This window comes from Protomyctophum parallelum, assembly GCF_964188405.1.
Source record: "Protomyctophum parallelum genome assembly, chromosome: 15".
In the NCBI taxonomy this organism is placed as follows: domain Eukaryota; kingdom Metazoa; phylum Chordata; class Actinopteri; order Myctophiformes; family Myctophidae; genus Protomyctophum; species Protomyctophum parallelum.
The window spans coordinates 4,231,533-4,256,402 of record NC_139710.1 but is presented as its reverse complement, the minus strand read 5'-3'; the positions used below and the strand labels follow the sequence as shown (position 1 = coordinate 4,256,402).

At 44.1% G+C, this 24,870-nt stretch overlaps 1 protein-coding gene across 3 annotated transcripts in view; it reads right to left on the bottom strand.

Moving 5' to 3' along the window:
* Nucleotides 1-24,870, bottom strand: part of unc5db (unc-5 netrin receptor Db) — a 242,114-nt gene that overhangs the window by 36,814 nt on the left and 180,430 nt on the right. The window contains exons 7-11 of one of the 3 annotated variants that reach the window (XM_083783854.1): nt 24,096-24,260; nt 20,809-20,841; nt 18,780-18,968; nt 13,132-13,503; nt 7,521-7,605 (exon numbers count right to left, since the gene is read on the bottom strand). In XM_083783854.1, coding sequence (XP_083639980.1) covers nt 7,521-7,605; nt 13,132-13,503; nt 18,780-18,968; nt 20,809-20,841; nt 24,096-24,260 — 844 coding nt within the window. The remainder of the gene's footprint in view (nt 1-7,520; nt 7,606-13,131; nt 13,504-18,779; nt 18,969-20,808; nt 20,842-24,095; nt 24,261-24,870) is intronic. The other 2 variants (XM_083783856.1, XM_083783855.1) reach the window with 2 other exon arrangements.

Here is a 24,870-nt window from a genome sequence, read left to right as displayed (position 1 = left end):
TCAAAACGTCGGATGTCTTGTCAATCTAACTGCAATTCTAGCACTCTGCTTTCTGCACATAAGGTGACATTTAGCTACATTACCTCTCTTTCTATCCACATAAAATGATAACACCCTGAGACCACAGGCCACGTTGAATGAAATGCTATATATTACACCACTACGTGTCAAATTATATTTTCAAATTGACTATCCATGAGGATTATGTCCTCGTTCATAATTTCCTAAAGCATCTAGAAACAATAAAACATTTCCACTGCTATTGTTTTTAGCGCCGTTATTTTAAATTGCGAGTCCACCGGAATTCAGCGGAACTGCAATATATGTGGAAACACTTTCAACATAATAAAACAAGGGCGAATGCGGGGAATCAAATTAAACCATCAACTATACATAATATGTCTACAATGCAATGTGGAACGCCCTACCAACGGTCATTAAGACATGCGAACGGTGGTGTCATGCTCGTAGAACGCAGTACTATTTTCACGCCGTGTCAAGTGCCGCGCCGAATCAAACGGATACTACTTTGCATAACAACAGGACAGCTTTAACAGTTTATACCTGAGCGCACGTCGTATAGCCTAAGCATGCACACTTACAGCAGCAGGCTATGGCTCCATGTAGGCTACTGCTGCTGTGAGGTGTTCTGTACACAAGAATATGCCTCCCCCTCCATCAAAGAACAGATTCATTCGTCCAAAGCAAACTTTTTTATTTTCGCTAGTGTACAGTTTAAGATGTTTGTCTGGCTATTTCACTGTCTATACTTTTGTGTTTGTGTCTAAAACTCTCATACGCTATGGTGGTGTATGAGAGTGGGTGCGTGCGTGCGCGCGTGCACGTGGCGTCATTAAAACGCTGTTGTACCAGTAAAAACCGCGACACCACTGCATGCAAATCCCTTGACTCCTTCAAATCCGCTCTCAAAGGGCACCAATACGGACGGCTGCAATTCGAAACAGGCCCCCGGTAAAATCTGAATCCTCCCCTACCCCCCCCCCCCCCCCCCCCCCCCACCCCTTTTTTTCCACACACACTGTACCAGTGACGTAGAGTCATGAGGATTTTCGGGGAATTCCTAAAAATGTTAACACCTCTTGGCCCCACCCAAGTTACTCACGGGTACTCACGGGCCCCCATGGGGATTATGGAAACTATCCCATTCTGACCGGGCACCCATTTTGGTGTCGGCATCATGTTATGCTTTAGCTATTGAAAAATAGCAGATCTACAAGCTCATATCGCGCCACCGAGTGGCGCGATACGAGCTTGTAGGTCTGCTATTTTTTGAAAAATCGAAGAACGACTGACATTTTTAGAATCTGATCTCAGGTCAGAATGGGTTCATCAGACCAGTGTGTGTCCAGTGGAAACCTCGTTATGAATCTGATCTCAGGTCAGAATGAGCTATTCGTCCCTGCACTGTACATATATGTTTCTTTTCCCTTTTTGCCTCCTTCATGATGAATTCCTGTTCTGTTCTTTGGCTTTATAGAAGTGTATATTTGTACGTCTCAAAAATGTTTTGATGAATTGAACAAGGTGGACCCTGTTGTAAACAAGTGTAATGCTTTATTATTGGGTCGTCCACTCAAAGTTAACAGTCTTTGTATTGAGTTGTGCTTGCATTGTACTGTGATTCTCTAAACTGTTAACACATTTCAATCAATGTAGATCCAAGTGGATAGCAGAACTAAAGATTTCCAGAGACATCTCAGGTTTTGTTCCACAGCAAAGACGTGTGTTTCAGGTGGTGGATGGGAGATTCTAAATTGTCGATGCAGGTATGACTTTGAGAACAAATGCTTGCCTGTCAGCCGTAAGCGACCTGTCCAGACATAACATACCAGATAGGCTTGAGCCCCCCTGTGGATAGCTAATGTCTCTGGTCAAAGGCTGACACATCTCAACCAGGTACAGTAGTCATGTCACACCAATAGGCTGTTTCAATTCTACTGCCAGCTACACACCACAGCAGTAGAAGTAGGCTAGTAAAGTGAGAAAGAGTGGGAGCAAGATTATCATATTGGAACTGATTCTTGATTTCAGATGTCAAACCAGGCAGTCTCGTTTAAATACAGACTCTTCAGGATAGCAGAAGGGTTAACCTGTACAATTTCCTCCAGCAGAAGAACAAGAATGCACTTTGACGCACGCACATACATACATTGATTGATTGATTGAAATATTTATTAACAGTTTGTAGAATTTACAGTACATTTTAAGCACAAACTCAATACAAAGATGCATGCTTGTTTGTTGGCTTTCTTGTTTGTTAGAAAGTCAATTCATGGCTTAGATCACATTCACATCCACTTCTAAAACAACATATGCTGTCTAGAGTATCTGACAATGTGAGCAATGGATTTCCTTTGCGCATGAATGTATATTTCAAACACACTAGTTCAAAGTATAGCTACAGTAAATTAAACTAAACGCCAACTACAATCAATTTCACTCATTCCAGTCCTCAAAAACAAGTACCTCTCATGATGTTTGTATCCCATTCCTCCCCCCCCAGGCACTGTTCCTTAATTAAATACTTCACCAACATGTGAGTCCACACTCAAAACCCTGTCATGTTCCACCTCACATTTTGTGAATTGTTTGGAAGGTCTCCCTTTCTTCTGTGACTTCTTTGTTCAAGCCGAGTTCGAGCAAATACGGCGTGACACATCAGAGAGCTTTTGACGGCCTGGTGTTTCTTCCGCGGGGAAGGGCAGGCTCTATACCGACCAGCCCCCCCCCCCCCCCCCCCCCCCCCCCTCAGTCCATTGCTGGGTCATTGCCTGACCGTGATGGGAATACATAATGTACACACTACCAAGATGAAAGGCCTCTGGAGACATCGAGCTACCCCCCCCCCCCCCCCCCATATTGTGGGTTGTCCATCAGTGAAACACTGCATTCATCACTGCCTCCAACGTTGCTTAAACAAGCCACCCGAGACTCCTCTAGACTGACACACTGTCGACAACATCTGGTGAGTGTGTAACCACATATTGACTCTCCCCCGGAGAAGCAAGGGGTGCAACAAGAAAAAAAAAAGAAAATAAATTGGAGGTTTGACTTTGCCTTCCACTGAGCCCAACGGCTAAATTAAGCGATATTATTATTGTAGAACCCTGGGGCGCTCAGCACCGACTTAACTTTCTCCGTAGCAGATCAAAGCCTGTACTACCACCCGCAAGACATTCATGTATTCATGTGTGTGTGTGTGTGTGTGTGTGTGTTGAAATGAAAACCCTATGAATGACGCCTAGCCCATTCTGACCGGGCACCCATTTTGGTGTCGGCATCATGTTATGCTTTAGCTATTTAAAAATAGCAGATCTACAAGCTCGTATCGCGCCACCGAGTGGCGCGATACGAGCTTGTAGGTCTGCTATTTTTTGAAAAATCGAAGAACGACTGACATTTTTAGAATCTGATCTCAGGTCAGAATGGGCTAGAGGACTCCTGCAGAGAGAAGAAGATAGGCTGCAGTGCTCGCTGTGACCCATCTGTCAGAGAGCCCAGCGGTAAAAACACAGAGACGTGGGCGGGGGGGGGGGTCTGCTGAGAGGATGTACATGGAGAGGGTCACTGGAATATATGACATTGTGTGTGTGTGTGTGTGTGTGTGCGTGCGTGCGTGCGTGCGTGCGTGCGTGCGTTGCAAACATTTTTAACATAATGGTCACAAGGGTCATTCATGAACCTCTACTTAAAAGTTCGACTGGGCTTGCCTTATAGGAACAAAAAGCTACATTTACAGAATAGAATAGAATATCTCTGTCGCCTCACAGCTAGAAGGTCCCGGGTTCGATTTCCGGCGGGGGACGCTGTGGGCGCATGTTCTCTCCTCTGCGGCACCAGCGCCCATAAGCTGGACATGGGAGGGCCCTCCTAAAATAAAACACCCTAACCATTTTTTTTTTTACAATGTTAAATGTCATGGGGTCAAAGAATGATGTGAAGGAGAATTCACAAAGACAACCGCGGTAATAAGAAATTCTTACAGCAGGCTACTTAATTATACAGGCGTATGTTATTGACGTGGGTCTGCCTGGTTAAACTATAATGTTCTGATGATGGACTACAACAAGCTATTTCTCTCTAGGCTGAGATGACAGACATTTACAGCCAAGTATATATTTAATATTCTTGTCTGTCTATCACATAAGCACAAACAAAAAAAATGTCTGCTCCCTTTTTCCCTGGCAGTAATGCAAAACAAACTTATGACAGTATGATAGGCAATCTGATTACAAACGTATGCATACAATATCTTAAGAATCATCACATAACTCACGGAAAACCTTGACATGTAGGATTTTGTTTGATTTAGGTATCTTCCAAATTGCTGGAGCAAGGAATTGTGCGGGTGCAAATCTCCCTTTGTTTCATAAAGGATGGTCCAGTGTACCTTATGCTAAAGTAGATAAGGAACCAATGAAGCGCCTCTCAGGCTTCCCTTCGCATTTAGAGAATTTGACCAGCTCTTATCATGTCTGGGCCATTGCACACTGTTAGGAACCATCATAAGCAAAATAGAATAAGAATATTCGGATGTACCCTCGGCTCAGCTGCCAGCTGCAGACAAACTCCAAGATCAGAATTGGTCATTCGTTCGCAGAGATACGCAGTCACTGAATCCTTTGCTCAGTGTAACGAGATCATTTTGGTCACTGACTCAAGTCATTTCGTGTACTTCGTGTGCTTTTAAAAATGTCATTAACCCATTCTGACCGGGCACCCATTTTGGTGTCGGCATCATGTTATGCTTTAGCTGTTGAAAAATAGCAGATCTACAAGCTCATATCGCGCCACCGAGTGGCGCGATACGAGCTTGTAGGTCTGCTATTTTTGTAAAAATCGAAGAGCGACTGACATTTTTAGAATCTGATCTCAGGTCAGAATGGGTTCATCAGACCAGTGTGTGTCCGGCGGAAACCTCGTATGAATCTGATCTCAGGTCAGAATGGGTTAAAAATATTCAATTCAATCCCATATTCAATGTTCGATGCAATCGTGACTGCGTGACGACGAGCTACGAATGCTACAGAAAGAGTTGAGCTGGCTTCAACTTATTTCAGTGCTCCGATGACTGAGAACTGTTCTTTTGAACCAAAGCCTATATACATTCTGCTCCCTCCCATACATGATCAGATCCACTGTATCCATCTATGAATGCATCACGTCTCTGTACGTCTGCACGCAGATGTGCGTACAGACGTGTGCAGTGCCCGGTGTCAAGTCAAGTCAAGTCAAGTCAATTTTATTTATAAAGCACATTTAAAAACAGCCTATGGCTGACCAAAGTGCTGTACGTATGTACACCAAGAGAAAAAAACAAATAACTACACATCGCACAATATATCACATATGCACCCATTGCACAAAAACATCACATATTACACAACACATCAGGGTTAAAAAACATCATATAGCAGGGGGCGGACACAAGATTGTTTTTGAACTTTGCCGTGGTGTTAGGTATGGGTATAATAAGCCTATAAGGTTTTCAAAAAGCTGTGCAAACGCGTCGGGCACGCTCCCTATAGTGGTCTGTTTGCTCAGACTCTAATATTAGATAGCGTTGAAAACCAAATAATTGATAAAAAGAGATTTTTCTGTTACTATTGGGTGTGCTAAATAACATACTAAAGTTTTAGGAAAAAACGAACAACCAGAAAGGCATCGTTTTCAAGATGGCATTCACGGTGGCTAAAATGAGCTAAAATGCCAACAATTATGCACTTGTGGTAACTACTTTCTACTTGGTAACTACCAGGCTCCATATATGGAGCTGGCCTGTTTTGACATATTTGGGCATTCCTGACACAGAACTCCATGTACGTGTGTACACTTGCGTTCGACACCCCCCGCAGGGACTTCAGTGGCCGGTGTCGAATTGGTTGGACCCACCAATTCGACAATTGGTCGTCCAAAACCGCCACTGAAGGCCTCTGCCCGGGCTCTGCAGACAGGGCCCCTGCCCAGGCTCCATATATAGAGCTGGTCTGTGGGGTTCTGTGGGCATGCCTGACACAGAACTCCAATTATTTAGGAATAAAGGGACACAGAGAGAGACAGATACAGAAATCTCCATATATGGCCATAAAAGGGACACAGACAGATGGGTGGGACGGCTACTCTGACACGGGTACAACAGGTATGGCATAGCCGGGTGGGGCATGGATCTCCAACTTCTATTGTTACCGACTCTAGTGCTCTACAGCCGGGCACTAGTCTAGTTATTTAACCCATTCTGACCTGAGATCAGATTCATACGAGGTTTCCGCCGGACACACACTGGTCTGATGAACCCATTCTGACCTGAGATCAGATTCTAAAAATGTCAGTCGTTCTTCGATTTTTCAAAAATAGCAGACCTACAAGCTCGTATCGCGCCACTCGGTGGCGCGATATGAGCTTGTAGATCTGCTATTTTTCAATAGCTAAAGCATAACATGATGCCGACACCAAAATGGGTGCCCGTTCAGAATGGGTCAAAGCAACAGAAGGGCTGAACCACAAGTCAGCATGTGTTTGCATGGTTTTTGCAAGAAAAATCCTCAGGCAAGCCTCTGATTGGCTGTGGTTGGACTGTAGAGCCTGGAGGTGTGTGATTGGTCAATTCATTTATCCGTCACACATTTTGTTGTTGTTGTCGATTTCTTTCTAATGGTCTGGCTCCTGTGAGCAGTACTACTGTGTGTAGCAGGGCTGATTATAGCATGACAAGCCGTTGATAATAAAGATACATTCAACTTGGATCATTCATGATCTGGATGGGAATTAACCAAATGTATGCCAAGAACGCGGCACCTCATTCTTCTCTCCACGACCCGCCTGTGGCAAAACGAGGTAACTCCTCTTTCTTTAATTTAATTTAATCCAGCAATTAAAAATAAATTGGGGGTCGTTAAGTATACCACTAAGGGTACCATAGTTTGAGAATCACTGGTCTAGAGTGTAGTTATATCTAAAACCCAGCCCCTCATCTCTCTCTCTCTGTCTAAAGCACGCACGCACGCACGCACGCACGCACGTGCACACGCGCACGCACACACATAATAATAATAATGTAAAAATGACATTACCGGTATATATTTAAATACAATAATGACAAGATGATACAGTTTTATGTTTTCATATATCACTTCAGAAGAAGCTAATTAATGTGCAGTCACTTTGCCATAAAGAGACCATATGTCCTTGACATCAATTTGCTTGGCAATTACAGTACGCCAATAATACAGCATATTAAACCTACAACTGTATAATCCGTTTCAGCAATGCTTACGAGCAAATCCAAAACAGTGTGAAAAGTGAACCAAGAATCTTTGCTATACTTGATGGTTTTAATGATAGTAATAACACATAATAATAATAATCAAGGTGCTTTCAGATGATAGGGGACAAGAAAGGAGGACAGAGGATGGATGGACAAAGGTGACAGATGATAAGATAGGTGAGTAGTGACGGGTATAGATGGCGTATATGATACTTGGGGTAAACTCTCAGCTCACCTCTCCTCTCCCTGATTGATCACCATGTACATCTCCCAGGACATATCTTCTGCCACCGCGCCATGGGGCACCAGCAAGCTGACCCCTGGAAAAACACACAACAAATATGTCAGTAGCAACAACTCCCAAAGGCTGACAGCATAGGGCAACCTAAGGTCTTATTTAGCCCATTCTGACCTGAGATCAGATTCATACGAGGTTTCCGCTGGACACACAACTGGTCTGATTAACCCATTCTGACCTGAGATCAGATTCTCGCTCTTCGATTTTTCAAAAAAATAGCAGACCTACAAGCTCGTATCGCGCCACTCGGTGGCGCGATATGAGCTTGTAGATCTGCTATTTTTCAATAGCTAAAGCACAACATGATGCCGACACCAAAATGGGTGCCCGTTCAGAATGGGTTAGAAAGAAATAATAAAAAAAAGTTCTCTGATCTGCTGTATCCTTCCACCATACCATCATTTCAGAAAGTGTAACAATAAAAAGAAAACAAATAACAAACATTGTATTCATAATTTGAATAATGGCACACAGGACTTTTGATATACCGGTATTACCGGCCACTGAAAACTGGTGTGAGTTAAATTAATCTAGTCAAGTTTTATAATTGACAACTAGCTCAATCTCTTCTAGTATTCTCTGTGTTTGTTCTCCTGGTAGTTGTTGATATTTGTTGTACCCTAAACTTTTGCTCATGCAATACCCCTCAATGAGCAATCACTAACAATGCACGGTCACGACAGAGACAGAGAGCATAAAAAAGCAAACGCTTTACAAAAGATGTTCACAAAAGCAGAGTGGGAGATGTCAGATACAGTAAACAGTGTTTCTGGCCAGGGATAAAAATAAAAAAAATAATAATTTAATTCAACAAATATATTCCACATTGCAGTCTGGTGTACATTAGTGGTGATGGCTTTTTGTTACATCTACATCTACCTGACACAATCAAAGAAGGGTAAAATGCTGGAAATAGTGGGGAAATATCCACAGCCTGTGTTTTGCTGAAAGTCATAGTTAGTCCAAAATCCCATCATTAGGGTTCCAAGCAGTGAAGCTTCAAGAACTCTGTTGTTTTTGTTGTTTTTTTGTGCTCATTATTTCTTCTGATAAAAGTGTTGAAAACCATGAGCCCATGACACACCAAAATGACCAAATTCAATACACAGGCACACAGAATGACCCTCAATGACCTCAACATGGTAATGATGAAGTTTATATTTTCGCAATTATCTCCAAAAGTGCTTGGCCTTGAGCCAAACCTCTTTCATCATTTTAATCTCTCAAGTCGTCTGCATATTTTCTCTGCTGCTCTTCTGCTCTACAAATCTTCTACAATCTTTCTCGACATCTCATCTGAAGCCGCTGGGCAAACATAAGCAATGTGAAACGCGTTTTCACTAAAGGTTCATCAAATGTTTCTGAAAACAGATTTATACCTCGACAGAGTATCAGCATAGTGATGACCAGGATGAACAGTTTCAGAGAAAACCTAGAACTTTACTTCTTGTTAATTGAAACGGCATTCAAAGATGCTTGGTGGAACTCGCCCATTTGTGCTTGCAGTCATAATTATATTAAAATAATTGGTTTGAACTGTATCCATCTTCATGGATTTATTTCTAAGGAAAATTCCATTCAACTGTTTTGATTAAACACAACTATGAGATGAAACAAGAGTGCCTGTGCAGCGCCGTGAATGGTCGCCAGACTCGCCATTTCAAAAGCTTAACACTAGGAAGTCTGAGCAGCCGTTCTGACCGAATTTGAAATTTCAACGTTTATTTTCTTAGCCCATGGAGTCCAGAGAAAGTTCCCCTTGCATGACTTTGTCTAAATATTCGGTTGAAATCATCTCTGTTTTTTTTTCCATTTGAAACATTTTGTAAATATGATTTTAGGCATATATCTCTTACTCAGTCTGACTATAATCGGCCCAATCGACCGCCGTCACCCTTTCTCCCCCTCTCGTCTTTTGTTTGCGCTGCTTGATAATGGTGTTAATGGTGATTCCCCGACATTTACTTTTCACTTGATATCGTTTCGTAGAGAGCGCCTACACAACCGATTTATATACCAAATGAAAGCCCCAATTCCATAGTTTACATGGTATTTTGATTTTTTTTAAATGAGCAAAAAATGAGCGAGTTATGGTGGTTATGGTGGTAGGGGTGGAGAAAAAAAAAGAACACACAAACAGCTGGAGACGGCATTGTTGTTGTTGTTGCTGCATTCCATGTCCAACGAATTAAATCATATACGTTTGGCTGGTTAATTAACTTGGAATTTGTTTATTATTTTGATAAGATAATAGGAATATGAATACAATGATTATTATCATTGTTATTATTATTATTATTATTATTGCATGCTCGGTTAGACTCGACCCGACATTTACTTTCCATGAAGCGAGAACGCTTGCCGATGCGCGATACAAAATAAAAAGTGTTTGAATAATTCCAACCAGATAGACCTCCCGAACCGCTAAATGTTTTGTCAGTCAAAAGAACAGTTCTTTCTGCAAGCGACGTGGAACTTATGTAGGCATGCTGCTGTGGATTAATTTGTTCTGGCATATAGGCTCAATATCGCCAGCTCTTTGTCAGTCAAAAGAGTTCAGCCTGTCCGTCCTTCTTTATCTGTAAACTTTTTCTCTCTCTCTATTCTATTCTATTTAGTGTGCAAGGCTTACATCCGGTAAGCCACTGTATGCGCTGACTTCCATACACAACACATACACAAACCGTATCCTCTCCTCACCGGATGTTGAATTCACAGTGCTAACGGCCGTATTATGAACGATGTTTATTAATTAAACTGATATAACAACATAACGTGGCTAATAATTGTTTATTTGGAATGTACTTTGGCTGGTAATTTAGGTAAATATAACGCGACTCACTTGTATAAGTAATTTACCGCGGACAGGCCGCATTTAATGCAATACATTGGCTTTAGTAATGTTGTTAGCTTATAATATTAGCAACTGTAAGCTAACGGCTGGAGGACTACGGACAATCCGGTCAATAACATCATTACACTTAAACATTAATACAATTATGTCATGTTTACATGCCTAGTCAAGCAGTCTGTACATCGCGTGGGGTGACATATATTAATTACATCGATAACACACAAGAAAAGACAAGTGATCTTGCTCTTTTGGAAGGAAAAAAATAACAACAAAAGGCAGCAACGTGACACTCTTCCATGGCTATGTTGCAATATAGTACTAACGGGCAACGGCAAAATATATATTTTTCACATGTATTATTAGTTTTATACATTTTAGGAGTGAAAACATGTGTTAAGAAACATATTATGATTTAATTCGTTGGAAATGGGATGCAGGCTTGAACAATGTCTTCTCCAGCTGGAGAGGGACGTGTGGGGGAGAGAGTGGCCAATCAAATCGCACCAAAAACACGGTCCCATTGACCCTTCAGCCGACTGAGTAGTAGTGATTTTTTTTCAGACTTCGTAGTGTTAATGAATAGTGGCCAGTGTGGAAGCTGTGTGTGAGTGCTGCACTTCAGCACTCACACCTCTCAACCAGAGAGACAAAGCTGACAGAGGGACGATGATTACCCAGCACCCTATTGAGGAAAGCCAAGGGCTGTTCGCATCGGCTGTTGACCTTTCAACAACGGCGCTCTCAGAACAGGCCCTCATCCAGTTGCTGCGTTTGTGTTGGCGGCCATGATAAGAGTGTGACCTCTGTTTGCGCGAGAGAGAAAGACGCTGCGGTTGCAGAGGAATAACAATCAGCTAACCTGCATTGGGAACGGCACTGATGGATCCTAGCAACAGTTTTACAGCAGATTATGAAGACAGCTTCGTTAGCCGTTATATGTTTGCTGCAGCCTTGCTGCAACTTTAATGGACTTTAGACAGCAGTGGATATAGTCAGAATGTGACCTCATAATTGAGTTGTGCTTTAATTAGGCATTCCCAAGGTTTCACACATTTGTGTGCTACTGTAACCTTGGGTTTTTTCTACAGTACTATGGTTGTTAAATAATTCCTGTCATTCTGCATCCTTCCTGCAGCTGTTCTCCATTAGTACCGCGCAGTCACTGCAGGGGAACTTCTTATGTCAAATGGAACTAAACCGGCTTCTTGTGACACACTCTAATGTTTTTAACTACAACATTCTTCACACTTGCTGATGCTGGAAAAGGAATGGTGTCTACTATATTGTACTTTAAATGTGTGACTTATTTTTATGGTGCTTTATCCAAAGCACTTTACAATGTACATTACATTCACACACACACACAAAGGCACCATCCTGCTCATTGGGAGCAGTTAGGAGTTAAGTATCACGCTTCCACTTCGACACTAATCCAGCCAGGGGGGAGTCGGGGATTGCACTGGGAACCTTCCGATTTCCAAGCAGCCCCCATTCTTCACATAGACATCTATCTGTTTTCTGGAAAATCCAGAGTGTTCAATTAAAGCCTCCCATACACTACACGATTTTTGACAAGACATTGGAAAGATCCTTTTTAAAGACTACTTTCTAGTGTAGTCTTTGTCTTGTCTTTCCAAAATCGTATAAAAAATCGTGTAGTGTATGGGAGGCTTAACTGAACGCTAGTTAAATGTGTTCATTCAATTTAGTACATTGTTATGTTGGTTCCGGTTGTCCTCCCATAGACTGCGTGGAAATGGGAAGATGGAGCATTTGAACAATTTGTCAATGGTAAAACTGGTATACAACATGAACAGCACATACTGGTGTGTCTCCTCACACAAGACATCAGAGTGAAATATGGACATGAGTTTATTGATTTGAGCTCACTCTTTGTGGGCACTAACGGAGGAACTTTGCGCATGCATGCCTGCAACTTTTGGAGCAATAGAAAGCTCTTTTTAAAGTTTTCATTCATGGGTTTTTCGATTATTGTTTGGACTCATTGTTTTATACATTTGTGTTAACCCTTGGAATGCCAGGACCAATTTTTTTGTTTGGGTAACAAATTGGCATATTTTTAATTCATCGTTTTAACATACAAGAAAGATCTGGTGGATTGAAGAGATGTTTTTCTTTGTTCATTCATTGCAAATGTATTCTCTCGATTCGCCACCAGATGGCGGGAAAGCATCATTATGCTGATTTTGGCTAAAATAGACGGATCTTCCTAAGTCACTTCCGGTTGAACGATCAACAACATCCTGTAGTAGTTTGACCCTAGTCAATAGTTTGGCTGGTCCGGATTGCTAAGCTAATGCTATATTTTTCATAACTAAGTCAAATTAACCTCAAATCAACCCCAAAAGATCGCAAAATATCACATTTTTTACACCGACGCACATAGAGACGGCGCGCGTGCACGATAGCGCACGATCACGCGGATTTCGGCCGTTTTTTGGTAAATTACATCCAACATTAGTGATATTAGCGAAAAAATATTAATTTTTGCTCTTTTGACCCCGCGATAACTGATATTGATTGTCATTCCGTTTTTTCCGTTAACGGGAGGTTTAGATTTTTCGATTAATTCCGTTTTTTCCGTGAATTGTAGGCCAAGGGTTAATAAAGTAACTAGCTAACTTAACTAACTAACTAACTTTTGTCATTTGCCTAGGTGCTTGCAAGATTCACCTGTGTTGGGCACCACCAGCCGTCCTCCAGGGTGTCCGAACTTTCCCGTGGTCCTCAGCTGCTCTTTGGCGGCGGGAGTGCTGAAGGGCCCATTTGGGGTCAGCAAGCCCTTCTTGCGCCTGTCAACAGTGGCGGTGGTGCTGCAACAGTCTCGGCCCAGCCCCCGCGGGAACGTCTCTGGCAGTGAGGGGGCCTTGGCGTGGAACTCCGCCCGCTCGGCCACACCTAGTGAAACCATAAAGGAGCTCTCAACTTTGACCTTGATGTCTGGCAGGGGGTCAAAGGTGTCCTGGAAGCAGAGGGGTGTAGTGTACGTCCGGCCCACTGTTAAGTCTGAAGGCTGAATTGCAGAGTTGAGAAGAAGCGGGTTGCCTATGGAGACGAGAGAGATAATACAGCCACACAGTCATCTTGGTACGCAAGCACCCCGCTAACAACTCTGGATCACATTCAACATTCAACTTTGGAGTGAAATGGAATGTAAAAAAAAAGACACTGCGGTGGCTGAGACCAGAGCCATAGAGTAATGGTCGAGACCAAGCAGTGAAAGGTCCTGAAAGATACATAACGTCATCTTTCAAAAGGCTGCTGTACTTTATACCTCAAAGATTGGGTATTGGGTTAAGACTGACGTCATGTATCTTTCAGGACCTTTCACTGCTTCGTCTCAACCATTACTCTCAGATCTCAGCCACCGCGGTGTATTATTTGACACTCCGTTTCTCTCCCAAGTTGAACGTTGCCACTACTGTTGGAGCGGCATAAACTGCACAGGTTCATCCCCATGTTCTGAGCATCTTTAGTTAGTGTTAGTAAAAAGCAGGTAAAAGAGTAACGTTTGAGCAGACTAACATCAGTCACTCTACCATTCAATGAATAGTAGAAGACCTGCGAGTTTACACCGCAGATATGTCGTCTCCGCATACAGGAAATACGTTTGCTGCGACCATGAGACCCGTTTCTGAATGTGTCCATACGGACCAGGCACAGTTCCAGCAGCTCAGCTATCGAGGTGCCAGGCTCTTAAGATCTCTAAAAGTAGTATCAACGAGATCCTAAAATCAATTCTAGAAGTGACTGGCAGTCAGTGTAGTGCAACTATAGTCCTGGGGTTATGGTAGTGAAAATAACAGATCTACAAGCTCACAATGCGTTGTGAATCCATGCCTGTGCCCATGATAACCCTCCCTCTGGTCATTCATTTAAAGGTATATTCAGTGATTTCACTCAAAAAACATTAGGTTTCATTTTTGGCTGTGGGACCCAGCCTTTCGTCCAATCAGGATAGAGAGTCAAAAACGAAACCTAAGGTTTTTTGACCCCCAGGGGTTAACTGGGGACAGGGAGGAACTCCTTATATGGCCAGCACACTCTATAGTAGGGAGGATTATCACAACAAAACAAAAAAATAAGTGATATTTGAATTAAGTGAAATCACTGAATATACCTTTAATCAGCAGTGAGGATAATTCATTCCCGTTTCTGGTCAGACTGAAAATACATGCATCTCCTTTTGGGAAATGAGGATATGCAGTATATATATAGTAGTTTGATATTCATGATTGATAATATTATCACAATTTAATTAAAAATGCATGATGACCACATTCATTCTGGTCAATTTGGGACACATTGACTATTTTAAATACCAAGATATAGCTAAAATAGCAAATCTACATATTGTGCGCTTGAATCTACTTAAGTGTATAAGAAAAAGCCTGCTCTGTTTATTTATTTTTTTACAAATCTAACTCTGATTGCACGAACAGTGAAGAGACACACTGAACAGTGCAATATCCTTGTTTAACCCATTCTGACCGGGCACCCATTTTGGTGTCAGCATCATGTTATGCTTTAGCTATTTAAAAATAGCAGATCTACAAGCTCGTATCGCGCCACCGAGTGGCGCGATACGAGCTTGTAGGTCTGCTATTTTTTTGAAAAATCGAAGAACGACTTACATTTTTAGAATCTGATCTCAGGTCAGAATGGGTTCATCAGACCAGTGTGTGTCCAGTGGAAACCTCGTATGAATCTGATCTCAGGACAGAATTCACCCTGCACACCTCCATCATATTGGACGCTCGACATCAGAGGTTCACACCAGTGACCAACCTTCAACTGCAACTAAAACAGCACGTCTTGGCCAGTGACCAGTGGTGAGGGAGGCTGGAGAGGGAAGGGGCACAACCTGGACAGGAGGTCCAGGGCTCCGAGCCCACAGTCAGCATGTTGAATTTAATTAATCCATTCTGACCTGAGATCAGATTCATACGAGGTTTCCACTGGGATACACACAGGTCTGATCAACCCATTCTGACCTGAGATCAGATTCTAAAAATGTCAGTCGTTCTTCGATTTAAAAAAAATAGCAGACCTACAAGCTCGTATCGCGCCACTCGGTGGCGCGATATGAGCTTGTAGATCTGCTATTTTTCAATAGCTAAAGCATGACATGATGCCAACACCAAAATGGGTGCCCGGTCAGAATGGATTAACCAGCTTGATCTCCATAATCCATCTGCTGGACGGCGTCTCCCCTGCTATACATGCAAAGTTGTTTTTCTGAAGGACAGGAGGCGGGGGCGGCGGTGGGGTGGTGCTGGTTCTCGGGGGCACACGGGGGTGGAGGTGACTGCCCTGTAAATGAACAGGAGCGAGTCCTTCAACAGAATCCCAGAGTATGGAGGCCAACACGGGGACGTGCTGGGAGTGTTGTGTTGTTAGTTCTCCTTCAGCGAACCGTTTTCGACGACTCACCCCAACAAGAAGGAATAAACCGACAAGGGGCTGGCAAACTACCGCCCACCGCATCGATCTGGCAGACTCCCGACACCCAGCACATGGCCTGCTGCCTCGCCACGTGCCAGACCGTATACGCACCGGCGTGCCAAGATAACAGCGGAGTCACAGAGTCCTTGCCGCCCCAGCTGTTGCCTCGTGAGGGGGCACGAGGTAGGAGGCTAATGTTGTTTTATTTTTAGGCAAATCGTTAATTACAACAGGACAGGGTCTGTGTTGAGCATTTTGGGTGGGCGGGGCAGGCGCCTGCGTGTCTTGTGTGTATGTGTACAGTATGTTTTTCCCCTTTCATTATCGTTTGTCTTTGCAGAGTAAAATAATATCGTTACTGTCAGGTAGAGTGTCGGCCAAAAGTAGTGAAAATAACCAATCTCTACAAGCTGAGTACACATCGCAATGTGACACATTGTGGGGATTGTTGATCGGCTATAGAGCAAAGCAGTGGCGTCCATTTTGTGGATCTACAAAAAAGATTTCCAAAAAGATTTGATCAATTACTGAATATTAAGCCTAGAATCAAGCCAGATCAAGGCTCCTGGTGAATAATGACCATAAGACATCAACATCTTATATTTTACATTTTATGATATACTCTATTTAATAAATACCCTTTGTTTTGCGGTTTTCAAATTTAGCTTTCCACAGAATCAAATTCAATTATAAATATTTTTTGGAAATATCTATGGGAAAAATGAACGGGCCTCTTCTAAGTTGAACCACAGAATGACCACCACTGCTATGCCCTATTTTAAAAGGTATTTAAAATAATAATTAAAATGTATGTATGTACATATATATGCCAGCTTTCCACCCAACAGCGACAATATTAACAAATTATTTGTTTCCGATTTGTATTAACATGAACCCCAGCCTAGACAACGTATACAAGTTCACAACACATCATGATGCGTCAACCATGCCTCAATGCATCTCAACGTGGTGTAGAGGGAAAAAAGAGGGGGCCAGTATAGCCCCATGGGAGACCCCAGTCAACAAAGAATAATGGGTTTAAGTGGTTAATTGTGTGAATAAAAGTAATAGGAATACGGATAAATGGATACATGTGTTGTGCTGAGTTGTACTGAGTAAAATCCCTGCGGGGAACTCCACCAGCAGGTACCTATAGTGGACATCACTGCCCTATGGGTTGACTTGACATCCCCTCTCTCCTTTTTCTCTATATGCCCTCCGATCCGCAGGAGAAATAATCTGATTATTACTTTAGTGTGCATCTTTAAGAATGGCGCCGCGAAAATGGAAAGGCAGCATATAGTGGCATGGGATGGGAGAAGTTAATGAAATGGTCTTCAGGTTGAATACCTTGAGGGATGGCTTTGGAATTGGGCTTCTGATTAAAAATCACTCAGAAGCAGAGGTAATGTGGTGAGACAGGGTCAGGGCCAAACAGCCTCTGCCTTCATGGCGTTACTTCAGCTGCAAGAGGTGATGGCTGAAAGTGTTAAAGAAGCATCTTTGAGCAATGCAGAGGGTTTTTTTCTTCTTCCCAAGGAGATTATTAGGGGTGGAGAGGTACTGATTGCCAATTATATACACTTTAAAACACTTTCAGGTGGGAGGTTTCTCCCTGGAGAAAATGTGTCTCTCCCGTCTTGCCATTTGTTTACAAAACACATGATAACAAAATGGAATCAGCGACACAGGACAAAACCAGGTCAGTGTATTTATGGTATTACTATTAAGGCCTATGCTGTAGAAACAAACTGGTGTTAAAAGGACGAGAACACCAGAGGATGTTGGGTCTATATTTCAGAGGCCCGGGCTGATGGAGAGGGAACTATAGGGAAGGAAGGAGCAATTGTGGCCGGCGTGGAGGGCACAGCAGGCGGGCTGTGGGGAGAGAAGCTGGCCTATTTAAAATAGGATTGATGGCCTGCCGGATGTAGCTCTGGCTCATCCTTTCCCTCCCTCGCCCCACAGACACCCACCCACCCCCAAATCGCATGGCTGCCAAGGGCTGGGGCTCGGACGACACCAACCAGGTCACACTGGGGAGCCAACTGTGGATGCAGTTTGGGGCTCAGTGCACGAGGACACGTGCGCGCGCGTGCGTGCGTGTGTGCGTGTGTGTGTGTGTGCGCTTTCACAAAGGCTGGCTGTCAAGGATTCTGCCGTGGATGGATCGGCCCCACACTGCCACGATGGCTATCACTTGCACTAACCCAGAAGTGTCAGAGACAGCAATATGAATGCCTGTAGCAAGGCTAGCCCTGGGACAGCCAAACCCCTCCCTCCTCTGCCCCCCCGCCACCCCCCACCCCCGCCGGACACCCGCCACCAACAGAAGTTATTGCTGCGCACAACAAAAAAATGGAATTGATGTTCACTGTTCCATGCGCCTCACATTTATCCATCAGCGCGCTTTGGTTGGCCGGGGCAATCTGAAACCTAGAAGAGATTGGTTGGCCTGACAGTCAAATGGGTGGGGGTATGGGAAGGGAGTGGGGGGGTGAGTGAGTGAGTGCCCAGAGATTGATGATCTCCCTCTTCACAATAACAGAGGAGCAGGTCTGTCAAAATAGAAGGACAGGTCCTCTCACTGATTATGGGAGGGGGTGTAAATCCTGAAGCAGATGGGGAGGGGGTATGCATAGTGTGTTACTAGTCCGTACGGACAAACAGCATCAATCATAGGTTGGGCGCCGGGTAAAGGTGGCCTTGACCGTGCGAAGAGGGGTCTTCGACAATGGACAGCGCTGCTGCCGCCGACTCGGCCTTGCACATGTCATCCTCCATCCGCGGCGCCCGCGAGCACCACCCCCCCCCCCCACCCCCCCTGTGAGCCACAGTAACACGCCGACCGCTTTCTCTCTCACTCGCTCGCTCACCTTGACGGGTGGTCTTGAAGTTGAACGACTGGAACCCCCCGGTGAGCGCCGACGAGTCGATGACGTCCACGCCGTACTCACTCTGGTTCCTCCTGTACAGCATGACGGCCACCACGAGGACGCCCACCGCCACCACGCCCGCCCCGAGCCCCGAGTACAGGGCCACGTCGTTAGCGGAGCCGTCCATACCTGGAGCGAGACAGGAAAACACACACACAGAGTAGGAGAGGCCCCGTTCAATGTGCTGTGTGCAGAGACTCCTGTTGAATTGAACTTAACCCATTCTGACCTGAGATCAGATTCATACAAGGTTTCCGCCGGACACACACTGGTCTGATTAACCCATTCTGACCTGAGATCAGATTCTAAAAATGTCAGTCGCTCTTCGATTTTTCAAAAATAGCAGACCTACAAGCTCGTATCGCGCCACTCGGTGGCGCGATATGAGCTTGTAGATCTGCTATTTTTAAATAGCTAAAGCACGACATGATGCTGACACCAAAATGGGTGCCCGGTCAGAATGGGTTAATTAGTTTCATTTCATATTTACTGTACAATGATATACGCCCTGATGGGGGGGGCAGTTTGAGCTGCAACATGCAACTTGCGTCAATGTCTTTTTTAAACTTTTGCACATTAACATGTGCCTTGACCTCTTTTCCTTGAGAAGAAGGCACAGAGGCACTGTGGGCAGGAGATGAAAGCACTGCGATGGAGATAAGTGTGCTATTATATGGAGATGCTCAAGGACATCAGACCCCAGTTATGAAGGATTACTTTGGCTGTGGTGGAATGAAAATGTTCAAAGTGAAACGAGAGGTGGAATTGGGGAGGATGGAGTGGGCCAGCTTGTCCTATCTCTTTTATGATACATAATGTGCTGCAGATGTGACTAAAAGTACTTGTAAAAAAATGATTACCCAAAACGGTTATACACCACACTAAAAGCCGATAACACGGAGGCTAACCCATTCTGACCTGAGATCAGATTCATACAAGGTTTCCGCCGGACACACACTGGTCTGATGAACCCATTCTGACCTGAGATCAGATTCTAAAAGTGTCAGTCGCTCTTCGATTTTTCGAAAAATAGCAGACCTACAAGCTCGTATCGCGCCACTCGGTGGCGCGATATGAGCTTGTAGATCTGCTATTTTTAAATAGCTAAAGCGTGACATGATGCTGACACCAAAATGGGTGCCCGGTCAGAATGGGCTAAGGAGACTTTCTTTTCAGAACCACTGGTCTATATCCAATCGCCCTGATGGATGTCTCACTGAGAAGGCAATTGGAGCACACGCTTTGGAGCCGGTGGTCACCAGTGGTCACCGTGAAACGATCCAATGCTAATTAATTAGAAGTAACCTTGGCAGTGTGATCACTCACCAGATGCCCAGAAACAGCCCATTCAAGCACCCCAGTTGAATCACTGTCTGGAGCCCTACCGCAGACTCAAGGCACCAGGCGTGCATTTTGCAAAACGTGACAGGCTAATGAAGGCTCATTAGGTAAAATGCAGGATGTTAGTCGGGGCTGTGCGTGTGCAAGCTACAGTAGCACCTGACAATCATTTTAGACGGCAGCAGTGCAGACGGGCCAGTGGGAGTGATTGAAAACCGCCATGGGAATGCGAGGACAGCGCTGCAAATTGGTCAAATTAGCTCATTTGCAATGATTACACTCCATTAATCCTCCACAATATAGCACATGTTCACTTGTCACAACCGATCTGTCTTCCCAGGCTCAGAGCAGAAACCAGAGGCACAGCTGTGATGTCACACTTGTCATAAATGGCGGGCACCCAAGTTATGGCAGGAACGTGTAATCGTTACTGGGTTCTGAGTTTCTCAGATGACAGTCCAAATTGGCAAATTCACAGTTTTTTGCGTTTATTAAAGCCAGTAAAAACGGCAAAGGAAACGCGTGGCTCCTCCTTGGTTTCTCGCCCCGCGCAAAAAAACGGAAACATCGGGCGCTAGCCTTAAGGGACGGGGTTGGAGATGAAAGAAATCCACAGTGGAAGACTCACTTTGAGGCTTAACATCGTGTAGCAGCTTTCGATCTGCAAAGACAGAGAGACAGAATGAGACAATGAGAAGAGACAGAGGTGAGTAAAGTCCATGCCTGTGTGAAGTGACCACCCAGTCTGTTTTCAGATCCAATGTCACTGTGGAGAGAGATGTTCCTCTGCTGACTATGCTGATAGACTACAAGTGATGGCGATACCATAGTGGCAACATTGCCATCATCATATCACTAGATATGAAGGTGCAGTAGCATGGTACACTCTGGCTAGTGACCCAGGTAAAGGATAAGGGACATAGGATAAGATTAGATGTTTGCCTTTTGCATCACAGTGGTATCATCTCCTTCCACAACATTTAAGGGCTATAATACGTTTTCCCAACCTTTTCCCTCTCCGCCATCAAAAGCTTCTGATTATAGGGTACATGTCGAAATACATGCAGAAATAATCTGGTCGTCATTGAAAACTGGCGCATTTCTAATGTCCTGAAAGCTATCGTGCGCGTGAGTGTGTGAGACATACTGTACGCAATGCGTGTTTAATTCCAACGTTAATCATGTGTGAAACATCGCAGAGTGTTCCCGTTTACTCTTACCGTACAATGTGATGTGTCTTAATATGACATGTGTTATGTCAGCAGAACAAGGCAGTGAGCATTGACATTTTCATGTACGGGGAGGCATACATAATTTAACATTGGGTCTTTTGTCAAACACATCTGCAGTGTTCAAACATTGCTATGTACTGATGAATTGCCATGGCATGATGAGCACAATTCTGTATGGTATATACTGTATGTACAATGTAGTAGTTCCATGACCATGAGAGGGAAATGATGATTATGATAATGACGGTGATGATGCCAAGCCTCTAGGTTCTTGCCATGTTGAATTCAATTATTGATGAACTGCTGCACTCATTCTTCAGAATAAACTGATAATTGCAGCATGTTGCAGTATCTATTAACCCATTCTGACCTGAGATCAGATTCATACGAGGTTTCCGCCGGACACACACTGGTCCTGATGAACCCATTCTGACCTGAGATCAGATTCTAAAAAAATGTCAGTCGTTCTTCGATTTTTCAAAAATAGCAGACCTACAAGCTCGTATCGCGCCACTCGGTGGCGCGATATGAGCTTGTAGATCTGCTATTTTTCAATAGCTAAAGCATAACATGATGCCGACACCAAAATGGGTGCCCGGTCAGAATGGGTTAAACTATCAGCTATGGAGTAATATACAGCACAGATAATATTTTTGATTCAATGTGACACAACTTGTTTTTTGGCAGGCAGCCCCATAATGAGGTCTGAATATTCCTGTGTGCCCAGAATTTGAAATTCATGAAAAATGTGTTTAACTGTGTAGGATGCTTAGGATTGGTTTAGTCTGTTCTCAGGAGGACAGAAATCCCAGCTGTCCCAAGCTGTTTGTGTATATTACAGAGACTAGGGTGAATTACAGTTGCTAGTTTTACAGTTATTACTGTAAATGTGTTAACATGAGATCCAGAGGCGCAACACGGACCGAACGCTAGGGGGGGATATAGAGAAAAATCCGTCCCCCCCGTCCCCCCCACCACCCTAGGGGAGGGGGGGATGGTGGGGTCTAACCACAAAAACGTGGGGTTATGGTTAGGGTTTGGGGTCGGACTACAGAGAGGTTGTTCCAGTGACTCAATGCACATACAAAACTGCGTTTTGGCACAGTTATTATTATTATTATGAATTACCTGGCTGTGATTCCTCCTCCTCCCATGTGTCTCAAAACGTAAAAGTTTAACGACATTATCAGCAGTGCCTCGAACAGGTCAAAACTCACTGACCATCTGATCTGTAAGTTAGCCTATCCTATATAAAATGTACAACACCTGGGAGGTTTTCAGGAGAGGAGAGGGTTCGCATGTTTTAATATGTAGTTAGTGTTAAACCCATGCAACTCGAGAGGAAAGAAAACCTGGCTGCAGCTTACCTGGTGTTGACAGTTGTGCTTTCATTAGCGGCGTCGATCTCCTCCTTTCCCCATAAATCCCAAAATAGTGTAATATAATAATAATATAATTCCCAAAGTGGGGTCCGGGGACCCCCAGAGGTCCTTGAGCGAGTTCCAGGAGGTACAGCTACGTGATAGTTTGGAACCAAATGGACCCTTGTGGCATGTCGCTCTCAGTTTTTTAAATGAACATTGATTTTACATTATCAATTGGAGTCCCACAGCTAGAAATGGCATTAAAATAGGGTCCGTCCGTCATTTTTCGCGCAGACGAAATGAAAGCCTGGGTATCGAGGCTATCCGTAGCCTAATGGCAAATTAAGCATGTCAAACTGCGGGTCCTTGAAATTAAGCGGGTTGAGAATCACTGCTAGAGCTGTATAAATCTTCTCTTATGGGGGTCCTTCTCTTCAAATGGGGGGGGGGGTCCGCGGGCTAATACGTGTCCATTCGGGGGTCCTTGACACGATCTACTGATATAGTCAATACACGTCTTACCAAAAGTGGTGCGTGACACCAAAAGTGGTGACCTATTGAATCCTGTTCCTGTATTATTAGAATCATTACAGAGTGCAAAGCACATTGGGTCACTGATGGCGGTGTAACAACTCCCAAACTTCCGAAAACAGAACGGGCCAAACCATTTTGGGATTTGCACAGGGGTGGATCAAATATATGCTTCAAAATATATCGCGTTTATGAAAGCAGGATTTCAAAAGTATTACTCCTAAGATAACTTTGGAGCCAGGGGGGATACAGGGGGGGACCCCCACAGCCAGGGGGGACCCCCTAACTCATTTGGGGGGGACCAATGTGACGCTGGCAGGGGATTCGTCCCCTCCGTCCCCTAGGTTATTGCGCCCCTGATGAGATCCATTGCTCTGAAACCCTATCTGAGACTCAGACTCCTATACCATTTTTAGGAGTGTAGGAATGTTCATTGGTGGAAGAAGTACTCCGCTTGTTTTTACGTAAGTAAAGGTCCTGTCCTTGACTTGAGTAAAAATACAAAAGCATGCACGCAGCAGCACGCAGCAGCACATGCTTTCGAAGTTTTCAAGTGGGCCCATATCGAGAAAAGGTTGGGAACCACTGGTCTAATGCACTGGTCCTCAAAGTGGGAACTGGGGACCCCCAGGGGTCCTTGAGAGCATTCCAACATTTTGAAATTTATTTAAAAATTACGCACAAAATCTTTTCAGATGGGGGTGTGGGGCCAAATACAGTATACATTTTGGTCCTCAAACTAAAATGTTTAAGAACCACTGGTCTAATGCGTGTAACAAAGGACTTACTCTGGGTACACAGTCCATTGGTGCAGTTCTCTGAGGCCTCACCACTGCCGTCACACATCCTGCCTCTGTATCTGGGCACTGGCGAGTTGCATTCCCTCCTGCGCTGCCTCTCACACTGGCTACTACACACCGTCCACTCACTCCACTCCTCCCAGCCTCCGTCAACTGTAACACATGAGGGAGAGACACTAGGGTCATTATTATAGTTAAACATAACCAAAGTTCAATCTGAATGGGAAAGAAACTGAAAAAAGCTACTGGGGAAAGTTACAGCAGTTCTTACTGTATGGTGTGTGTGTGCAATATGAAATATAAGCTTACCATAATCACAGTAATCATTATGATGGCTTCAATCACATCATTGTCTTCGCCAGGCTGAAGGCGTGGCTGAGACTATGTATTCGCTCCTGTCCGTGTGTGTGTGTGTGTGTGTGTGTGTCTATCTGTCTGTGTGTGTCAACGTCCTGTTATAGCGCCACCAGGAGACCGATTGTTTTGCAAAAATACAAAATTAAAATTAAAATTAAATAATATATATCATACTATAATTCTAACAATGTCTGAGTGTCTGTCTGTCAGAAACACCGCCGTAGCTCCTCATTGCCTGCACCAATCACTCACACAGGCATTGACCATATGAATATGGAGGGCGTAATGAAGCCCTTTTTTTGATTTGACACATTAATGATTATTAATGAATTTATTAGTGAATTAAAAACGCAGCGGGCGCAGTACCCCCCACGGCCACAAGGGGGGGGGGGCAAATATCTCACAA